The sequence below is a fragment of the Nymphaea colorata genome, chromosome 1 (assembly GCF_008831285.2).
Source record: "Nymphaea colorata isolate Beijing-Zhang1983 chromosome 1, ASM883128v2, whole genome shotgun sequence".
Taxonomy (NCBI): Eukaryota; Viridiplantae; Streptophyta; class Magnoliopsida; order Nymphaeales; family Nymphaeaceae; genus Nymphaea; species Nymphaea colorata.
In genome coordinates this window covers 308,173-326,186 of record NC_045138.2, presented here as the reverse complement: position 1 = coordinate 326,186, position 18,014 = coordinate 308,173, and the positions used below count along the sequence as shown (strand labels likewise).

The 18,014-nt window shown below is 40.5% G+C and overlaps 3 protein-coding genes across 4 annotated transcripts; 2 read left to right on the top strand and 1 right to left on the bottom strand.

Annotated features, from left to right (window-relative positions):
• Nucleotides 1–1,021: 1,021 nt before the first annotated feature.
• LOC116253214 (probable methionine--tRNA ligase) lies at nucleotides 1,022–10,673 on the top strand. Of its 2 annotated transcripts, XM_031627983.2 has the most exons (18): nucleotides 1,022–1,160; nucleotides 1,295–1,482; nucleotides 1,605–1,749; nucleotides 2,790–2,943; nucleotides 3,105–3,260; nucleotides 3,411–3,641; nucleotides 3,956–4,099; nucleotides 5,428–5,518; nucleotides 5,972–6,078; nucleotides 6,184–6,298; nucleotides 7,834–7,952; nucleotides 8,066–8,131; nucleotides 8,230–8,358; nucleotides 8,499–8,639; nucleotides 8,775–8,895; nucleotides 9,112–9,338; nucleotides 9,947–10,048; nucleotides 10,171–10,673. In XM_031627983.2, the coding sequence occupies exons 2-18, from the start codon at nucleotides 1,356–1,358 to the stop codon at nucleotides 10,399–10,401; spliced, it is 2,406 nt and encodes an 801-aa protein (XP_031483843.1). In that variant the 5' UTR covers nucleotides 1,022–1,160; nucleotides 1,295–1,355; the 3' UTR covers nucleotides 10,402–10,673. The 2 variants fall into 2 exon arrangements, with proteins under 2 accessions (XP_031483843.1, XP_031483851.1); XM_031627991.2 differs by lacking the exon at nucleotides 1,022–1,160 and having other exon boundaries at nucleotides 1,167–1,482.
• Nucleotides 10,674–12,079: 1,406 nt separating this feature from the next.
• Nucleotides 12,080–13,610, top strand: LOC116253241 (photosystem I reaction center subunit N, chloroplastic). The gene is made up of 3 exons (XM_031628010.2): nucleotides 12,080–12,502; nucleotides 13,131–13,256; nucleotides 13,361–13,610. The coding sequence occupies exons 1-3, from the start codon at nucleotides 12,203–12,205 to the stop codon at nucleotides 13,448–13,450; spliced, it is 516 nt and encodes a 171-aa protein (XP_031483870.1). The 5' UTR covers nucleotides 12,080–12,202; the 3' UTR covers nucleotides 13,451–13,610.
• A 59-nt stretch (nucleotides 13,611–13,669) lies between these two features.
• Nucleotides 13,670–18,014, bottom strand: LOC116253232 (probable polygalacturonase). Its single transcript, XM_031628000.2, has 5 exons — nucleotides 17,513–18,014; nucleotides 16,812–16,932; nucleotides 15,837–16,011; nucleotides 15,662–15,732; nucleotides 13,670–15,095 (listed from the first exon to the last, which is right to left on the bottom strand). Exons 1-5 carry the CDS (start codon nucleotides 17,900–17,902, stop codon nucleotides 14,428–14,430), a joined length of 1,425 nt encoding a protein of 474 aa, XP_031483860.1. The 5' UTR covers nucleotides 17,903–18,014; the 3' UTR covers nucleotides 13,670–14,427.

Below are 18,014 nucleotides of genomic sequence, written 5' to 3'. Positions count from 1 at the left end.
GTCGGGTTTTCTCATGCGAACCCTCAAGGTTTTTCATAAGCTTAGGCATAATGCTATTTAAACATGAGTTGTTACATTCCCCACAGTTGGTTTAAGACTATAATCGTTCTCAGTGCAAATGATAGGTCTCATCGTTGTTGTAAAAATCAGAAATCAAATCGAATCAAATCAAATCAATGAGCACTTCTCTTATTCAGAATTTGTTTTCTTGCTTATTCTTTCTCTCTTCATCTATTGGCAACTACCTAACTTATTCCAAAAATGATCTACATGTAAAGAGAAAAGATAAAAAAAAGAACTCTCGCTATATTGGAGCTTTATTCATGCCAAAAGTTGTGCAAAGTTATGGCGTAATGGTGAAGTTGTAATCCACTTGGTTTAGTTGCATCTTGATATGCTCTAAAAAATGTGTGAGATCCCACTCATCATCCACCATACAGAAGCCGCTGCTACTTTAAGAATCTCAGTTCCATCTAAAGAATTTCTGGTCACTTGACAACTAAAGGCTGGACAACTAGATCATGTCGGGTCAGCGCGGGCCCAAATTCTGCATGGGGTTTGAACAGTCCAGCCAGGTTTGGCGAAGCTTGACCGTTCACAAGGTGGGTTCGGTCTAGGCTCAGCTTCCTCCCTGTAGCCAGTCCCAATCAGCTCATTGGCTTCATAGACTTAAAGAGTTCAAGCAGACCGTGTCAGGCCAGACATATGCAATATAAAGGTGAAAGGGAGTTCAGTTGAGCCGTTTATATGTTCGGCTCGAACATGGGAGTAGGTGTTGGTTTTGAAATGGCGAAAATACCCTGGCCGTTATATCTTAAAATTGGAACCGGAACTGACCTTGTTGTGTTGGATCAAGTATGAATCCGGATTCAGTTCCAGGGCTGCTAGTTCTATCTGCTCAAATTCGGATACCAGACCTGTTTGCACCGACCCGTGGACCTGTTTTCGTAGTTTAACGTCCACAACGAGGGTATTTTAGGGAACAAAACGGTTTGCCGTTTTCAACGTTCACCTTTGTTCTCTTTCCCGGCAGCGCCGCGCAATAGAAGCCCAGCGTTCGTGTGGGAACCACCACTGTTCTCTCTCTGTCTTCTGATTCGTGAGAGGATTAGAATCGGATTCACTTGAATGAATTTCCCTGGGGCAGTTGGAATTTGGAGGTCAGTGGAGCTGCGCTCTGTTTCTAACTTTTCTTGTTCTCTTTTGCTTTTCATTTTGTGTGAATTCTTGAGGAAGCGCCGCCATAAATCTTTCTACGGATGTTGGTCGTTCTTTATTTTTCGTTCCGGCGAAGTTTGAAGGCATCCTGAGTGAAATTCTTTGGTGCCCTGTGGCTGAATTTGAGCGAGAGGAAGATGGGAGAAGAATTTGGTGGCCGGAACCGGAAGCCCAAGATTCCGGTGGTCGGCCGGAGGAACGTGCTCATCACCAGCGCCCTCCCTTACGTCAACAACGTCCCCCATCTCGGGAACATCATTGGATGTGAACTCTCTCTCTCTCTCTTTCTCTCTCTTTCAATTATGATATTTCTTCAAATTTTTTTGGCGGAGAATTGGTTTTTGGTCCTTTTTCTTACTGGCCTTTTCTGGTTTGAATCTGATAAGGCGTCCTGAGCGCGGATGTCTTCGCGAGATACTGTCGTCTTCGCGGTTACAACACTATTTACATTTGCGGGACGGATGAGTACGGGACGGCCACCGAGACGAAGGCGATGGAGGAGGGTTGCTCCCCAAAAGAGATTTGTGACAAGTGAGTGCTTCTGCTTCGCTCAATTTCAGGGACTGCTCCTTCCGTGGTTCTTTAAATAGCTTGTTTCCTGAATTCCGTTGGGTTGTTTTACTTGCTGTCCTTGGTTTTGAATTTGGGTTAATTATATTGATTAGTACTTGCTGAACATATGTTATTTGTTGCTTTTTTGTAATTGAAACGTGTAGTGAGCAGTCTAGAAATGGAGCAGTGATGCCTGTAGATAGAACGAACCATGTAGATTCGGTTCTGTACGTTTTTAACTTCTTTTCATGTTAATGAATGGGTGTTTTAGCAATTATTTTACAGCTAATTGATGCATAATGATTGCAATAAAGGGCGAATGCTTGTTTCTTGTGAATAATATCCATTTTCTGATGGTTTATTTGAATTACTAGGTATGCTTTCCTGCAAAATTTGGCGAACACTTGAGAAGATATAAAAAAAAAAAATTCAAGTCAAGAGACATTTGTTTATGGTACTCTTTGAACTTTTAAAATTGACTATCATGTTGATCCAAATTGTCCCTCCCACAGGCGTTCAAAGATCAATAGCATGCTGCCCAGTGGTCAAGCTTGACTTGTAATCTAAGGATGAAAATTGCGTGTTGTTTTTAACTGCAAGTACGTTATTCTACTTGTCTGGGTACGTTGGCAGTGGGTTGTGAAGATACGAAAGGCTTTATGTAAGTGAAGGTACAACTACGAAGAGTTTGTGACACTGTGGCCCCGCTGGTGCTGTTAAGCACTTTGCGGTGACTGGTAGGTTACTAGCTTTTCTAGCATATGATCAGATTAGTTTATAACCTTATATTAATTGTGAACAATATTCATCTTGCATCAGTCAACTGCAGTTTGACTCGTGAGGATTTCCTTGAATTTTTTTTTTCCTAAACAGCAACACCCGTATCTTTTCTTGTAGGTTTATGTATTGTTGCCCTTAATAAATGAACCACAAAATTTATGTGCGACTCAAGTATCTCTATTTGTTTTTGTTACTTGTGGTCATTCTTTATGTTTAGCAGTTTTGGTTCATTGATGTAGGTATCATGCAATCCACAAGGAAATCTATGAATGGTTTGACATTAAGTTTGATGAGTTTGGACGTACTTCCAGTCCTAAACAAACTGATATTTGCCAGGCAATATTCCATAAGCTATTGGAAAACAACTGGCTTTCTGAAAACACAATGCAACAGGTGTGTAGGTCATCTCAACTTGTATCTTCTTATTGTAATGACTGTAGGGCAATGACTATGTTTTTCCAGCTTTGGGAAAACAATGAATCTTTATGTTGTATGCGGTTTCTTTTCATTTGTTTAAAAAATTGATTTTGACTTTTTTTCTTCAATTGCTGCAGCTATATTGTGACACATGCAATCGCTTTTTAGCAGATAGACTTGTTGAGGGCACATGCCCTACTCCTGGATGTGATTATGGCGATGCCAGGGGTGATCAATGTGAAAAATGTGGAAAACTGTTAAATCCAACTGAGCTTATAGACCCAAGGTGCAAGGTATATATTATAGGGATATGCTTGTCTGCTCATTTTTGAACGTTAAATCCATGTCTGCTATCTAGACAATTAATGATTCTTGATATGATTGCTCTTAGTGTTTGGAAACTTATATTTTTGAATTTTGCATGTGGAATACTTTCTCTGTAGGTCTGCAGGACTTCACCCCACATTCGCGACACCAAACATTTGTTTTTAGAACTCCCATTGCTCAAGGACAAATTGGAAGAATATATCGATAATATGTCAGTTGCTGGATCTTGGAGCCAAAATGCAATTCAGGCCACTTATGCCTGGTTGAAGGAAGGTCTGAGACCTCGATGTATAACCAGGGATTTGAAATGGGGAGTACCTGTACCCCTTGAAAAGTTTAAGGATAAGGTAATGAGATTATTTGTGTGACTCTTCTCTTGGTGCTAGCTATTGAATATGTGTCTGTGTGTTGAGTTGTGCATGCACATGGAGTTTGTTTACCTCCTACAAACAACCAAATGTGTGTGTGTGTGTGAGAGAGAGAGAGAGAGTGAGAATGTGCACGTGCATGTTTCATGTTCATGTTTATGCATGAGTAAAGGTTAATCGTTTTTGTTTTTTTTTTTTGGTTTGAAAAGAGTCTTAATCAAGTAATTTGCATTCTTGTGCACCATTGGAAGGTTCAGCACTTTTCTTTTGGACTCACACAACTTACTGTTCAGGTATTCTATGTGTGGTTCGATGCTCCTATTGGATATATATCAATAACAGCATGCTATGCTTCAGAATGGGAGAAGTGGTGGAAGAATCCTGAAAACGTGGAGTTGTTTCAGTTCATGGGCAAAGACAATGTGCCTTTTCACACAGTGAGTTCATTGAACAAAATTGTTTTGATGAGAATTTGATAAAGTGTGATGATATTTTTAATTGAAGAAAATTATGTCCACTACAGGATGTTGCAGTTAGGTTTATGCTTTTCTTTCTGTTGCTCATATCCATTTTTATTTTCCTGTAAGTGCCTTACATGTTTCCTTAAGTGAAAACTGAAAAATGTTTGACATCATTTGAAACATTGTATTTTAAGTCAAGTGTTCATGGTCTTGTGGTAACTTTTTCAAGGTTTCACTTCTGCCTTCAAAAATCTGTTGCAGAGTGGCTCCCAGATGTCACTTTTAGCAGCAAGCATCATCATCATTTTGTAAGTGATGAAAACTAGGCTAGCAGACCCACATCATACTTGGACACTGGCTAATGAAATAATCTATTGGCTGATTATAAGCATTTCTGGGCTACGAAGCATCATTGGTGGCCATTGAAATAATTCCAGATCTGCCGCCACAGATGTGGAAATCTGCTGAAGCAAGCCAAGGAAAGAACCAAAGTAGAATTTAGTTGCTTTATAAATTTTGTGAATTGGAGCTTATGTTAAGACTTCTCCAAAATTATTTCCTTGCACTGGATCTTCTTTTGTATTTATCTTAGCAGCTTTCTCCTAAGGCAGGATCAATAAATTGGGCAACCGTGCATTACTGAGAAATGCTCATTGTCCAACTTTTGACACACTGCAAAACTACAGTCCCCAACTTATGTTCAACTACTTTGTTTTATGAACTTGTTTGCTTTTGTTTCCCCTGTATTTATCACCTTTGTTTGTATGTGTGTGTGTTTTAGTGGCTTTCTCATTGATTATATAGATGAATAGATCCAAGCTTACTATTTGAATCTTGATGCATATGATTATAAGGATCCGGCACTTGTCAAATGTCAAGATAAAACAGTTTATGCTGTTGGTGCTTTAGATTATTCATTCTGAATGTGCACAAGAAGCAAGCATGCAGTTGTACACAAGAAGCAAGCATGCAGTTGTGCACAAGAAGCAAGCATGCAGTTATTCATTGTTTTGTCTATGATTGTACCCATATATGACACAGTTGTACATATGTTGGTTGTAGTGTCTGATCCATTCAAGTCACATGGAATTGCCATTTTTTTTAAAAAAGGCACACCCATGCCAACATCTGCACCCACAGCCTGCACTTGTGTGACTTAGGATCTTATGCAGAAATAGGTATGCTAAGTGACCCAACTATAGGTTTATCGAAGTTAACTTGTGAAGGTTGTCAGGGTTTGCATACCATTTTTCTTGTATGTGTGGACTTATTTCTGCAATTTCCTTTAAATATATGTGTTTCAGGTCATGTTTCCTTCAACACTTCTAGGGACTGGAGAGCGCTGGACATTGATGAAGACAATCAGTGTAACAGAGTATTTGAATTATGAAGCAGGTTTACTATCTAAGTCTTATAATTTGCAGTCATTGCAAACTTCAGTGCCTAAAATGTAACATTTGGCTCTTAATTATCTACACGACAGTTGAGTATGTATATCAATAGGTCATTCATGTATTAGGACTTACCTACAAGTTATTGCTAGAACTCCTACAGCCCTTTGTGAAGGCTGGCCTACTGAATTCATATCAGATCCTTCAAGTTCTTGGTGGGTCTGTCTCCTAGGAATGGATGGGAGCATGAGTTTTTTATCTGCGCGTCACTTCAATATTGACTTGTCTGTTTTCTACTTTGTTTAGTTACCTTAGTTTCTTTCCAATTTTGGCGGATGTTTAGTTACATTAGTTACTGAGTAGGAAACTCAATTATCCGAAAGAGAGAGATTGTAAATTTTATGTCTCGCATTCTGCTGGTTGACCTATTTGTTATTTTCATCAAAACTTTCTGCAGGGAAATTTTCCAAAAGTAAGGGTATGGGTGTTTTTGGAAATGATGCAAAAAGTACAAATATTCCTGTTGAAGTATGGCGCTATTACTTGCTAACTAATCGGCCTGAGGTATTCAATACTAAAAGAAGTTTCACTGTTACTTTCGCTGTTCCTAAAATCATGATTTCATAACTTTGTTCATATAGACTAACATACTAATATTGCATCTGCTAGGTGTCAGATACCCTGTTTACATGGAAAGATTTGCAGGCGAAACAGAACAGCGAGCTTTTGAAGAATTTGGGAAACTTCATTCATCGAGTCTTGAGCTTCATTGCCAAACCTTCAGGTTGGTACAAGTTCTGTTAGTAGCCTAGTGGCCTTCAGTCAATGACAGTTATTGGCCCTAACCATGTAGATTTCTCCAGCTAGCTTCTGTGCACTTCACTGTGAAGGCTCTGTTTGGTCGGTTAGGATAAAACTATTTCATGTGAGTTTAGACAGAATGATGACCTCGGTGGGGACAAAATGTGTTAGATCATGTTTGGTTCCAGTATCATTCATAATCTGCAGCAGGATTTTGAGTTTGGGTCATATTTGCTGTGAATCAACACAGGGTTGCCAATCATTGTATGCCTGATGAACTTACATGTGTTTGTGCATAACATTTATGTATGCATGGGAGATATATATATATATGTATGCCTGATGAACTTACATGTGTTTGTGCATAACATTTATGTATGCATGGGATATATATATATATATATATATATATATGAAATTTGAAGGCATGTATACATATGGTTGTGTTTTTGCACATGCAAGCAATGTGTGTTTGTGTGTTGGGGGTGGGGAGAGAGGACATGAATAGAGAGACACTTCAGAGGCCTAATTGTATCTTAACATCCCAGAGGATTCAACCTCGAAATGAGTATTATAAAGTTTAAAATATCTAAAATTTCATCTTTGAGTTGACTTCATGAAAATAGGAAAACAGCATGCGAAATATGACCCAGTGGTTTTTTTTTTTTTTTTATTCTTTGAGGTCAGTTCTAGCCAACTCAATCATTTAGCACCATAATATATATATTCAGTGAAACCATGAAGATGTTGCATCCAAGTAAAATAAGTTCAACATCCTGCCAAATGTATGAACAGTTGATTTAGTTATTAGCTCAGACTCTTGGGGCCCTAACCCCCAGCAAGCTTCATAAGTGCTCTGAGCTTTTGAAGAGTTCCTTGTCAGCAGGGGAAAAAAAAGAAAAAGGAAAAAGAGAAAAAAGAAGAGCCAAGCTTCTCTGGTACCTTTGGTTTTTAGCAACTTTCAGATATAGGTATGAAACATGCTTCCTAGTTCCTTGTTTGGAAAGAGTATTTCCTGAGGCAAAGGGAGCAGGACCAATATTATGTTCATGTGTCACACTTACACTTCCGAAGTTCATTGCCTCAATATCATGTTTCTTGTGTTAGGATGGTGCTGAAAATGACATGCTCTGAGCATTTTTATCACTTCATTATTAGATTGACTCATGCTATTAGCCGCACGTTTTGCAGTTCATTGGCATATGCTGGGATATCCTTAAATAACACAAGATTAGTCACAAACCCACACATATAGTGATATAGGGATGGAATCACCTATAGAATTTCAAAGAGCAAAGGTGATCATAATTTGAATATGCCAACACAATGTTCCTCTCTCTCTCTCTCTCTCTCTCTCTCTTTCTCTCTGTGTGTGTGTGTGTGCATCGTTGCTACTAGCCTTGTTCAACATTCAAAATGCATCCATAAAATTTATAAACCCTCATCCAAAGCTTATAAAAAACTAAAATTAATCTATAAATTGAAAAAGTGAAAGGCAAACATATGGCTTTAATGCAGGAGAAGGATATGGATCCATAGTTCCAGATGCACCTGATGCAGACTCACATATTCTGACAAAAAGATTTGGAGATACTGTTGGTAACTTAGTTGAACAGTATGTGGAAGCTATGGAGAAGGTGATACTGGAGTGCTAATTTTTTTCTTTTTCTTTAATTTCCTTTTGGCTTGGTGGGAATCTTGTTCCTATTCTTAAGGCTTGGGAATTTCATTCTCATGTTTTTTGGGTTAGGTTAAACTGAAACAAGGGCTGAAAATAGCAATGGCAATTTCTGGAGAAGGGAATGTGTACCTGCAAGTAAGATGCCTATCTTTTATAAACACCATGGTATCTAATGTTATGTTTTTTGAGGTTCTCTACTTGATACTTTTCCTGTTACTTTATGCATGATATAGGAGAGTCAATTTTGGAAGCTACATAAGGAGGACAATGCTTCCTGTTCTATTATAATGAAGACATCAGTTGGAGTGGTCCATTTATTGGCATCTCTGTTAGAACCTTTCATGCCCTCCTTCAGCTTTAAGGTAATGCTGGAAGTTGTTTAGGTTTTGGGATGTTAATTTCTTACATTTCTTACCTGATACTGCTATTAGATAGTTTGGTTTCTGATTGGTTCTTTTTTTGCTCAGTTCAACCTTTTTTCCTCTGTTATTGACATGTCTAGGTACTACAACAACTCAATTTACCTTTTGAGGCACTGTCATTTTGTGATGAGAAAGGAGATATAGGCAGGGCTAGGCAGCCTTGGGACATTCTTCCTGCTGGCCACAAGATAGGGCAACCAGAGCCATTATTTGTTGAAATGGTAATGTGTCTTGCGTTCTCTGAATTTTTGTAATATGCTTCCCATTTCATTTTCATGAAATGGTTGTGAGTTTTTGTTTTGCTACTTATCAAGGAGCTGCAATTATAAGCCCTAAAAAGTGAATTCTCCATTCAGAAAGATGAGGAAGTAGATAAATACAGGCAGAAGTTTGCTGGAAGTCAGGCTGATAGGATTGCAAAAGCAGAATCTGAAGCACAGAAAGCTGCTAAACTGCTGCAGGAAACAACTATTTCAGGTAATGGTCTTCTATGGACATTTATCACTGGCTCTTCTGATTTACTTTGTTTTCTGTTATGTTAGAGCCTTTATTGGTGCTAAGGATGCCAATTGTGGTTTCCCATTTTCTTTTGCTCCTTTCAGTTTGCCATATAACTAATTTGTCAGGAGGCCACTTTACTGTAGTTTGGTTGGTGTGTTTATTCTTTATTTTCTTATTGATTTGTTTGAGCAGAGGAGTCAGCTATCAATAAGAAATCAACAAAGCCTGCATCAAAAGTAAAAGCCAAAGAACCTGATGTTTCTATTACACAACTTGATATCCGTGTTGGTCTTATCACTAAGGTTCAGAAGCATCCAGATGCTGATTCATTGTATGTTGAGGAGATAGATGTAGGCGAAGCATCTCCCCGAACTGTTGTTAGCGGCCTTGTCAAGTACATCCCTCTGAAGGATATGCAGGTGCTACTTACTCTTTATGGACTTGTGCCAGAGTGTTGCTTACACTAACTAGTATGACTCAATGGCATGAATCTTTTCATTATTTTGAGTCAACATCATAATTTAGCTGACATGGCATGGTTTCTTTTAGTTCCACTGATTAGGAATCTAACTGATCTGGATCCAGATAATCTAAACATATTCGGAGTGTGATTTGGTTGAGGTTTGGTGCAACCATAGCATGATAGCAACCAAAATCCCTGAACCGTATCCCAACCTGCCACTTGGTTTTTTTTTTTTTCCCTTTTTTGCTGTAGATTTGTGTATAATGCAGATTTTGACTAATAGTGAATAAAAAAGAAGTCAAGAATGTGCTGAATTAACAGAATGCATTGGTGGTTATGTCGAAACATCTGCATTGATGGATGCACATAGGAGACAAGTCAGAACTTTGACTAAAGTTGGATAAGTTTCAAGCCTTTGAAGTCCAATCCTTTCATTAACTTAGTTGGCTGCTTGTGTAACTAGTGATACATTAGCAACAAGTCTCTATTTGTTAGATTTTAGAATCCTTGTGGTGCATTTGAAATCATGAAGCTCTGAAAGCTTTTTGTTGCATCAATATGTAGAATCGCAAAGTTTGCGTTCTTTGCAACCTGAAGCCTGCAACGATGAGGGGCATCAAGTCACATGCCATGGTTCTTGCAGCCTCCAGTGATGATCATTCCACAGTAAGGATAAGTTTGATGAGAGAAAACAAAAACCTCTCTCTCTCTCTCTGCTTTTGGTATCCTGTTCACTTTCGTTGATCTTCCCTTGAAGATGCTAATGAAATGACGATCTTGTTTTACAGGTCGAGTTGGTAGATCCACCAGAGGCTGCTTGTCTTGGTGAGAGGGTGACATTCCCTGGGTTCACAGGCGACCCAGATGATGTACTGAACCCAAAGAAGAAGATCTGGGAGACAGTGCAAGTCGACCTAAGAACAGGAGAAGATCTTGTGGCATATTACAAGGATGTGCCATTCACCACATCAGGTGGCGTATGTAAAGTTTCATCCATTCGTTGTGGCACAATTAGGTAGTTTCATGGTTGGCAATATAAACTACACGTTTTTTCCAGCCAAGCCACTCCTGGAAATAAGATTCTCTGCATCTGGTATATAGATTGAGACTTACATTATACTGAAGCATACAAACCGTTGTAACTTGTAACCTTACTTTGGCCCATCATGATATAATATTATTATGGCCGACAAGAAACCATTTTTATCTGTACACTAATATCTCTGTATATATTTGTGTTATATTTCAAAGTGTTCAGACATAAATAAAGTCAATAAACTAATGTTTTCAACCGAGTCCATCCCCTAGAATTCATGTGCTATTGCATGCGTGTATCTGTGTGTGTCTCCCGTCCTCATAGGTATTTATGCTGGGAAAGAACTTAAAGCAATTGATGAGGGGATTTAATATTTTGGACATGAATATATGCTTGATCGCAGTTGTCATCTGTATTGTAAGATATTACTGTTAGTTCGGTGATAACTGAATACTCTCTGTTTTCTTATAATCTTTTCGGCAGTTTTTGAAATAGGATTTTCAATAGGGCCCTAGCTACCAACCGTTGTATAGATGAGTACTAAGTGCAACATTGCTTTCCCCTACAAAGATCACATGCCAATGCATCCAACGGACATATCTCACATCGGCCCAAATGGCATAGCATAGTTGGTCAGACTGGCTCTAATGAAATCCTGCATTGTTAGTTTGATTTTTGTGAGTGTTACACTCTTAGGCCAAGAATACCATGGAACGGTATGATGTCTCTATACTAGGCCCTGACACAGCCCCTCTACGGTGGAGGGAGAAAAGGAGCCACTCGTGTGGGTAGTGGGTACTCCTGCTGCTTACCCAAACTTTGGGTATCTCACATAGATGTACTTGTCTAGGGTGGAACCAAATAATGGTACACTTCAGCCTCATACTCGAGGGAGAAGTGGGGGAGGGCTTTGCTCTCACCTACTACGAGGGAGAAGTGGGGGAGGGTTTCGGCTCTCACCTAGGCAGTAGGCACTATTTCCACTCACCTAGAGTGGGTATCTCACATGGAGATACTAGTACATCTGTTTTTGAGTTCTTTAAGCTAAATCACCCCATGTTTCCTCGGGGAATTGCAAAAGTTGCGAGGATGCATAAATCTAAAAAGAGTTTATAAAACTAAATATGGTGCTTCATTGAGTTCGACTATAACTGCATCCCCGTCGATCTTAATCTTCCCATATTAGTAGTAATCAAGCCCTGCTCTCTATGATATCTTCCCATATTAAAGGATGCAGATCATCACATTTTGGCTGCACCAAAATCAATCGGGCTTCCCGAATTGGCCAATTCCAATCTAATTGGTGGCAAACCTATTCACTGGCTGATTTAAATATTTTCAAAAGCTTTCCTATTCTAAATTAATTAATTATTTTCATTTATTGTCTTCAAAACTGAATAATTTAGTAGTTTTACCAATCCATAACCAAATCCATTGGGATTGATTGTTTCGATTCAAAAATAGATTTGTGTGACACTCATTTAGATGATATCAATCTGAACCATCTACCAACATAACTGTGATCCTTACCTTCCAAAATCTGCGGTGGGCCAACCAAGAGAATCCCTAGCCAATTTCTAGCCACTACAAGGAGTGAGGAAATCACGCCTTATCCACATGCCACCACACACCTTATCATCATCAACGCACTCTCCCCTTCTCCCCCTATTTCTCATCAAAACTACGGGCTCTTTCCCTCTGCTCCTGTTTCATATTTCACTACACAGCACGTGTGTGCAGCACGCGTACACACACAGAAATCAAGCCCCGCAGCAGCAGCAGCCATGGCAGCCATGAACTCCAGCGTGCTGGCGTGCAGCTATGCCCTCGCGGGCAGCAGCCCATCGGACGCTGCCAACTGGAAGGTCGTCTCCATGCAGCCTGTTGCAGCTGGCGCCAAGCAGATCTCTCCATGCATCAGGGCACAGCAGGGAAAGGTCCAGAGCGAGGAGGGTGAGAAGCAGGGCAGGAGGGCTGCCATGCTCTGCCTGGCCGCAGCACTCTTCACCACTGCTGCCGTCTCCTCCTCATCTGCTAACGCTGGCGTCATCGAGGACTACCTTGAGAAGAGCAAGACCAACAAGGTAAAATAATCTGCCCTGATCGAGAGAGAGAGAGAGAGATTCCGTTACTCTACCCTGTGATTGGCAATTCTATGTGCTAACATTTATTCTCATTAATGCCATTATCCCTTCTTTGTTGAGGTGTAGAATCATCCATCTATTTATCATAGTTTTTTCATTGCGTCTTATTTTCATCGCACTCACCTATAATCGGTTACTGTAATTCACTGGTCATTTGAAAAGTGCCCATTTATTTATCATTGAATTCTCTGGCATCGTTTTCATTTGAAGCCACTGGCAGCACTTTGGATTTCGAAGTGTTAATTTTTACTTGAAGTTAAGCTGAGTAAAGCGTAGGTTATCCACATGAGCTTATTTACATGAGCTTGTTTTCCTCAAAATATTGCAGTTCTCTGTTCAAGAGCTGGCCAGCATGGTTGTTTGACGACATGACCCTCAGCAGACAACAATTCTGCAAATTGAGCATCTCTTAGATCTTAGAAAGTAAAATAGTTTCTGCAACTAATGCCAAATACCCATTATGTTATATCCGCAGACAAGCCTCTCCAAAAGAAGTTGAAGTATTTTGTTTAATATTAGGGAATGTTTAGTCCGGAATAGCTGGAACTGATCTACTGTGAACTTGTAGGAACTGAATGATAAGAAGCGTCTGGCAACCAGCAACGCTAACTTTGCGCGCGCATACACAGTCGAATTCGGAACATGCAAGTTCCCGGAGAACTTCACTGGATGCCAGGACTTGGCGAAGAAAGGGGTTGGTCTTCAAACTTTGAGCTCATGAAACTCTAATTAAGTGGTTCGTGCTCACTTGTGCAGTCACTAACTGCTAACACAAGTCGTTTCTCTTTGTATTTGCAGAAAGTCAAGTTCTTGAGCGATGACATAGAATTGGAATGTGAAGGCAAAGACAAGTACAAGTGTGGTTCGAATGTCTTCTGGAAATGGTGAAGAAGATTGCCATCTTCCATGGTCGCTCTGTATTTTCTACTCTTGTGAATGGCTTTTGCTGTATTACATAATTTATTTGGCCAGTTTTTCTTGCAAAATGAGTACTGCAGAATACCTTTTCGTGGGTACCATTTATCCATATCCATATAAATTAGCTCGCCGTGGTGCTCTACTTGCCAAATGTCCAAGTTCATAAACTCCCAGCATTTTTAGGATGTTAAGTGAAGATCATCGAGTTCAGAAGTCTAGCATCAGAAGGATCCAGAAACCCTGGGCTTCTTCTTGATTCTGAAAGCATGCTGCTGCAAATATCTACTTCAATTTGGACATGGGAGAGAGAGAGAGAGAGAGAGAGAGAGAGATTTGAAACTCATGCTAACTAATCTTAATGTGTCAAAGACTGTTTCAACTCTTCGTACTCCATTCATTTCATGGCATTTGCAAATAAGCGATATACCCAACTCGTGCTGGAGGGTATGCTACATTACAGGACAAATCAACAGCCAAATTCATTACTCAAAAAAAAAGAAAGAAGGGGGACCATTCCTCATCTAAGTTTGCCAAAATTGTGAAACCGATCCCTTCCTTGGTTTCTATAGTACAAGATCTGGGGCTCTTAGAGCTTGAAACAACTGATTTGGTTCTCCCCCTTTACAGCAGTCACACAAAACAAGCCTCGCATGAACTAAACATAATATACTAGCATGGGCATGAACATGCCAAGCCCCATACTAAGAGCACTTGAGTTCTTTTTTCATCATCCGACGACTGAACCCATTGCTGATGAATGCATATCTGTGAATTCCCAGAGAAATGACTCAAAAAGAACTTCAGTGTCTGCAAATTGGTAGCCGTGAGAGCCTCAGAATCTTGAAAGGTGTGAACCTCTCTACTCTGCTTTATGGCCTGTGCATTGCTGTTAGTCGATTGAGTGATAAACATTCAAATGACAACGTAAAAATCTCATCGTTGATGTTTCACGTATCCCAGAGATCTGTCGCTCCTTGAACGATACGCGTGCACCAGGGTAAAGAGCTGTTTGATTGAAGTTTTGGGCATGGCGCTGGTAGAACATCACTGGACCAGCCAGTAACAAAATCACATTGCCATGACATCTTGCCTGGTGCCATGCCTTGGAGACTGACATTAGCTATGCATATATCTTCAAAGATGGCCCCCTCAAGCCCCTCCAGGAGTGGCGCCCTCCCCACACCAGAGCCCTTAACATTCTTTATCACAATCCCTCTCACTGTAGGCAGTGCCTTGGGGTCCCACCCCTCATCTGGGTGGTCATTAGAGCCACTGCTGAACCTTATGGGCACCTTCACATTCTCCATTGTTATGTTTGTGAAGGTCACATTTGCAATGTATCCTCCCCTACCCTTGTCAGTCTTCAGCCGGATGCCGGCCGCTGAATTCCAGACATGCATATCCTCTACCTGCACTTGCGAGATGCCGCCTGACATTTCACTTCCTATACCAACACCGGAGCATGTCGGCGTTGTGCCGGATACCCGCCGGACCACAATGTCGGTGCTCGGCCGGGCCATGGCCATGCCATACTGGTCCCAGCCACTCTTCACAGCCACCAGGTCATCTCCACTCTCAATGTAACAGTCTTCTATGCACACATGAGTGCTTGAATCTTTGACATAAAAATGAACAATAAAAGGTGTCAGTGAAATGTACGTTTAAAAAATAACAATGGTTCAACGAAAAAGAGCAAATAGTCAGATGTTAGACCTACACCCGCGCTGGAGTCACCCACACTTTAGCGCTTAGATATGAATTTCACATGTCCGAGAACCTAGGTTTGGATTGAGCTGGGTCAATGTGGATCCATTCGAATGTCCAAGAGGCTTTGTCATTAATGGATTAATGGACATAACCAATTAGTGATCCAATTTAGATCTGATTACCGATCGGATTCAAATTCCGAGTAGGATTGCTGATTTGCTGATTCAACTGCATCTGTTGCGAATCGGTCGAGAACATAAAATTCAATTTGTAAAAAAAAAAAGAAAAGAAAATTGTTTCAAAAACTAAGAAAGTGCTAAATATTTTGAAAAATAGTTAAAAAGAGTGGCAGGTGGCACTCTCTAAGTGACCACATAATCGAATCAGGTTGTCACCGGTTCCAATTCAAGGCTGATTCGAGCTGCAACATTTGCTAAAAAAAAGGGAGAAAACAAAGAATGCCATGTATCACACCTGGGTCTATACCATCTGTGTTTGGGGAGTGAAGTGGAGCCAGAATAGTTACACCTTTGACAACCACATTGCTGCAAAAAACAGAAACCCTATGAGAGAGAGAAAGGTATACCTGCAATAAAAACAGACATATATATATATATAAAGAGAGAGAGAGAGAGAGAGAGAGGTATACCTGCAATAAACAGGGTGGACAGTCCAAAATGGAGAGTTGAGAAGAGTAATGTTGGAGATGAGTATGTTGTGAGAGTTGATGAACTCTATGAGGTGTCCCCTTGTGTGCTCCAACGTCCTGTTGTACCACAGGTCCCACCACATTAATCCCTGACCATCAATTGTTCCATTCTCCCCTGCAATCACGCAGTCAGAAATATATATATATATATATATATATATCCACAACACCTCTAGGCGCAAAAAATCAAGCGCTAATTACTTTGAAGCGACATCTTCCAACCTCTGTATGGGTCCCCAACTGAAACGCATGGAGTACTAAAGAAGCAACCATATGTTAGAGGCAAACTTTCCACGCTTTGGTTTGGGCCACAGAGAAGTTTCAAACAGAAGTCTCTTTCAAAGGGGAAGAGAAAAAAAATGGCTCCCAAGTTTTTGTTGGTAAGCAAACCAAGATTCTTCCAACCTGCCAGATATATGCATATTTCTACGCATTACAAATTTATATAAGCTCAGAGTTTTTTTTATTAAAGTGTTCGTTTATTAGCAGACTGAGTTTAGGAAAACTGCAAAGGTCCCTGGAAATCTTTTGAGTGGATTTGTGAACCATGTTCGAGTCTTATGGGTTCTCAATAAATCAATATCAATGTTTTCACAAAAAGTTCGAGTCTTATGGGTTCTCAAGAAATCAATATCAATGTTTTCACAAAAACTAGCCAATGTAACAGAGCTATCAATGGCTGAGACCATTTCAAAGCTTGTTCTCCATTAGTAATGGAGAATAAAGATTGAGCTCAAGAAAGTGTTTCTCTTTTTAACCAAAATATACAAATAAAAGAGTTGATTATACGTTTTCAATCTTGTGATCACGTTCAAGCTATCAAATTAGGCTAGAACAGAACTGGTTCGCAATATCCCAACCTGGCTTTCATGCATAAATCGAGAGAGAGGAGGAGGGAGAGAGAGAGAGTGGTACCAGTGATAACTACATTTATAAGACTAGCACCATGAATGAGGCTGATGTGCCTTCCTCCCAACCTCTCTCTGCCGCGCCCATACGAAGGCAGCGGCTTCACGATCGGCCATTCCCCCACTTCCTGTTCCACCAGCAACATAAAAAATGGTTAACAACGATTCCGATGAGCAATGGAACCATTGGTAGTTGTTAACCTCTGCCTTCTAGATTTTAACTAGCTGCGGCGTATACTTTTACCGTGAAGCCAATGATACAGAAGAAGAAGAAGAAGAAGTGAGACACCCGATCTCTGTTCACACCATCAATATGTCAACATGCAAACGATGAGCAAGACATGCATCTCTCTCTCTCTCTCTCTCTCTCTCTCTCTCTCTCTCTCTCTGTTGGTCGAAAAGTCCAAAGATGATAGAGAAAAATGAGATAACTTTCTGAAATATAGACTATAACCGATTAACAAGACTTTAAATAAATTAAATGATCTAGAGGCGCGTATACTCAGCAAAACCTGAAAACGAGTAAATTTGAGAAAGAGAAAGAGAGAGATAAGGATCGAATTCAATCTCTCGCCATAGAGAAACAAAAATACGAATTCATCAACACCAAGAAACCAACACAACAAGAATGCAAATCAAAGCAAAATAGTCAACAGAGAAGAGGAAATCTCTCTCTCCCTCTCTCTGATTATAGCTATCTATATCTACCTGAGAGCCCAAGATGGTTGCACCCTCCTCCAAAAAGAGAGTGAAGTTGCTGGTGAGATTGAAAGATCCGGTGAGCCACCTCCCTCTCGGGACGTTCAACTGCGACCCGCCCTTCTCTCCGAACGGCCTCAGGTACTCGATGGCCTTCCGAAACGCCTCCGTGTTCGACGTCTTTCCATCTCCCACCCCTCCGAAATCGGATACGGACACCACCTCGATCCTTCTCCCCTGCCTTCCTTCTCCCCAACTCCGGTCGAAGAATCCGGCGCACGTCCTCTCCCGGCCACCATCCGGCAAACCGCCGGATTCCCACGTCGGGAACGGGATATCCCCTTCATGTGCGTCCACAAAACCGCCAGGAAAGTTAGAACCAGAAGAGGCACCGCCCATGATGATCTCTGGCTCCTCAGACCGCCATAGAACAACGGCTTCTCCATGTCCGTGCCTAGAGAGGGAGAGAGGGCAGTGAATTTTCGGTTCAGATGTTTTCCTTTCAAGTTTT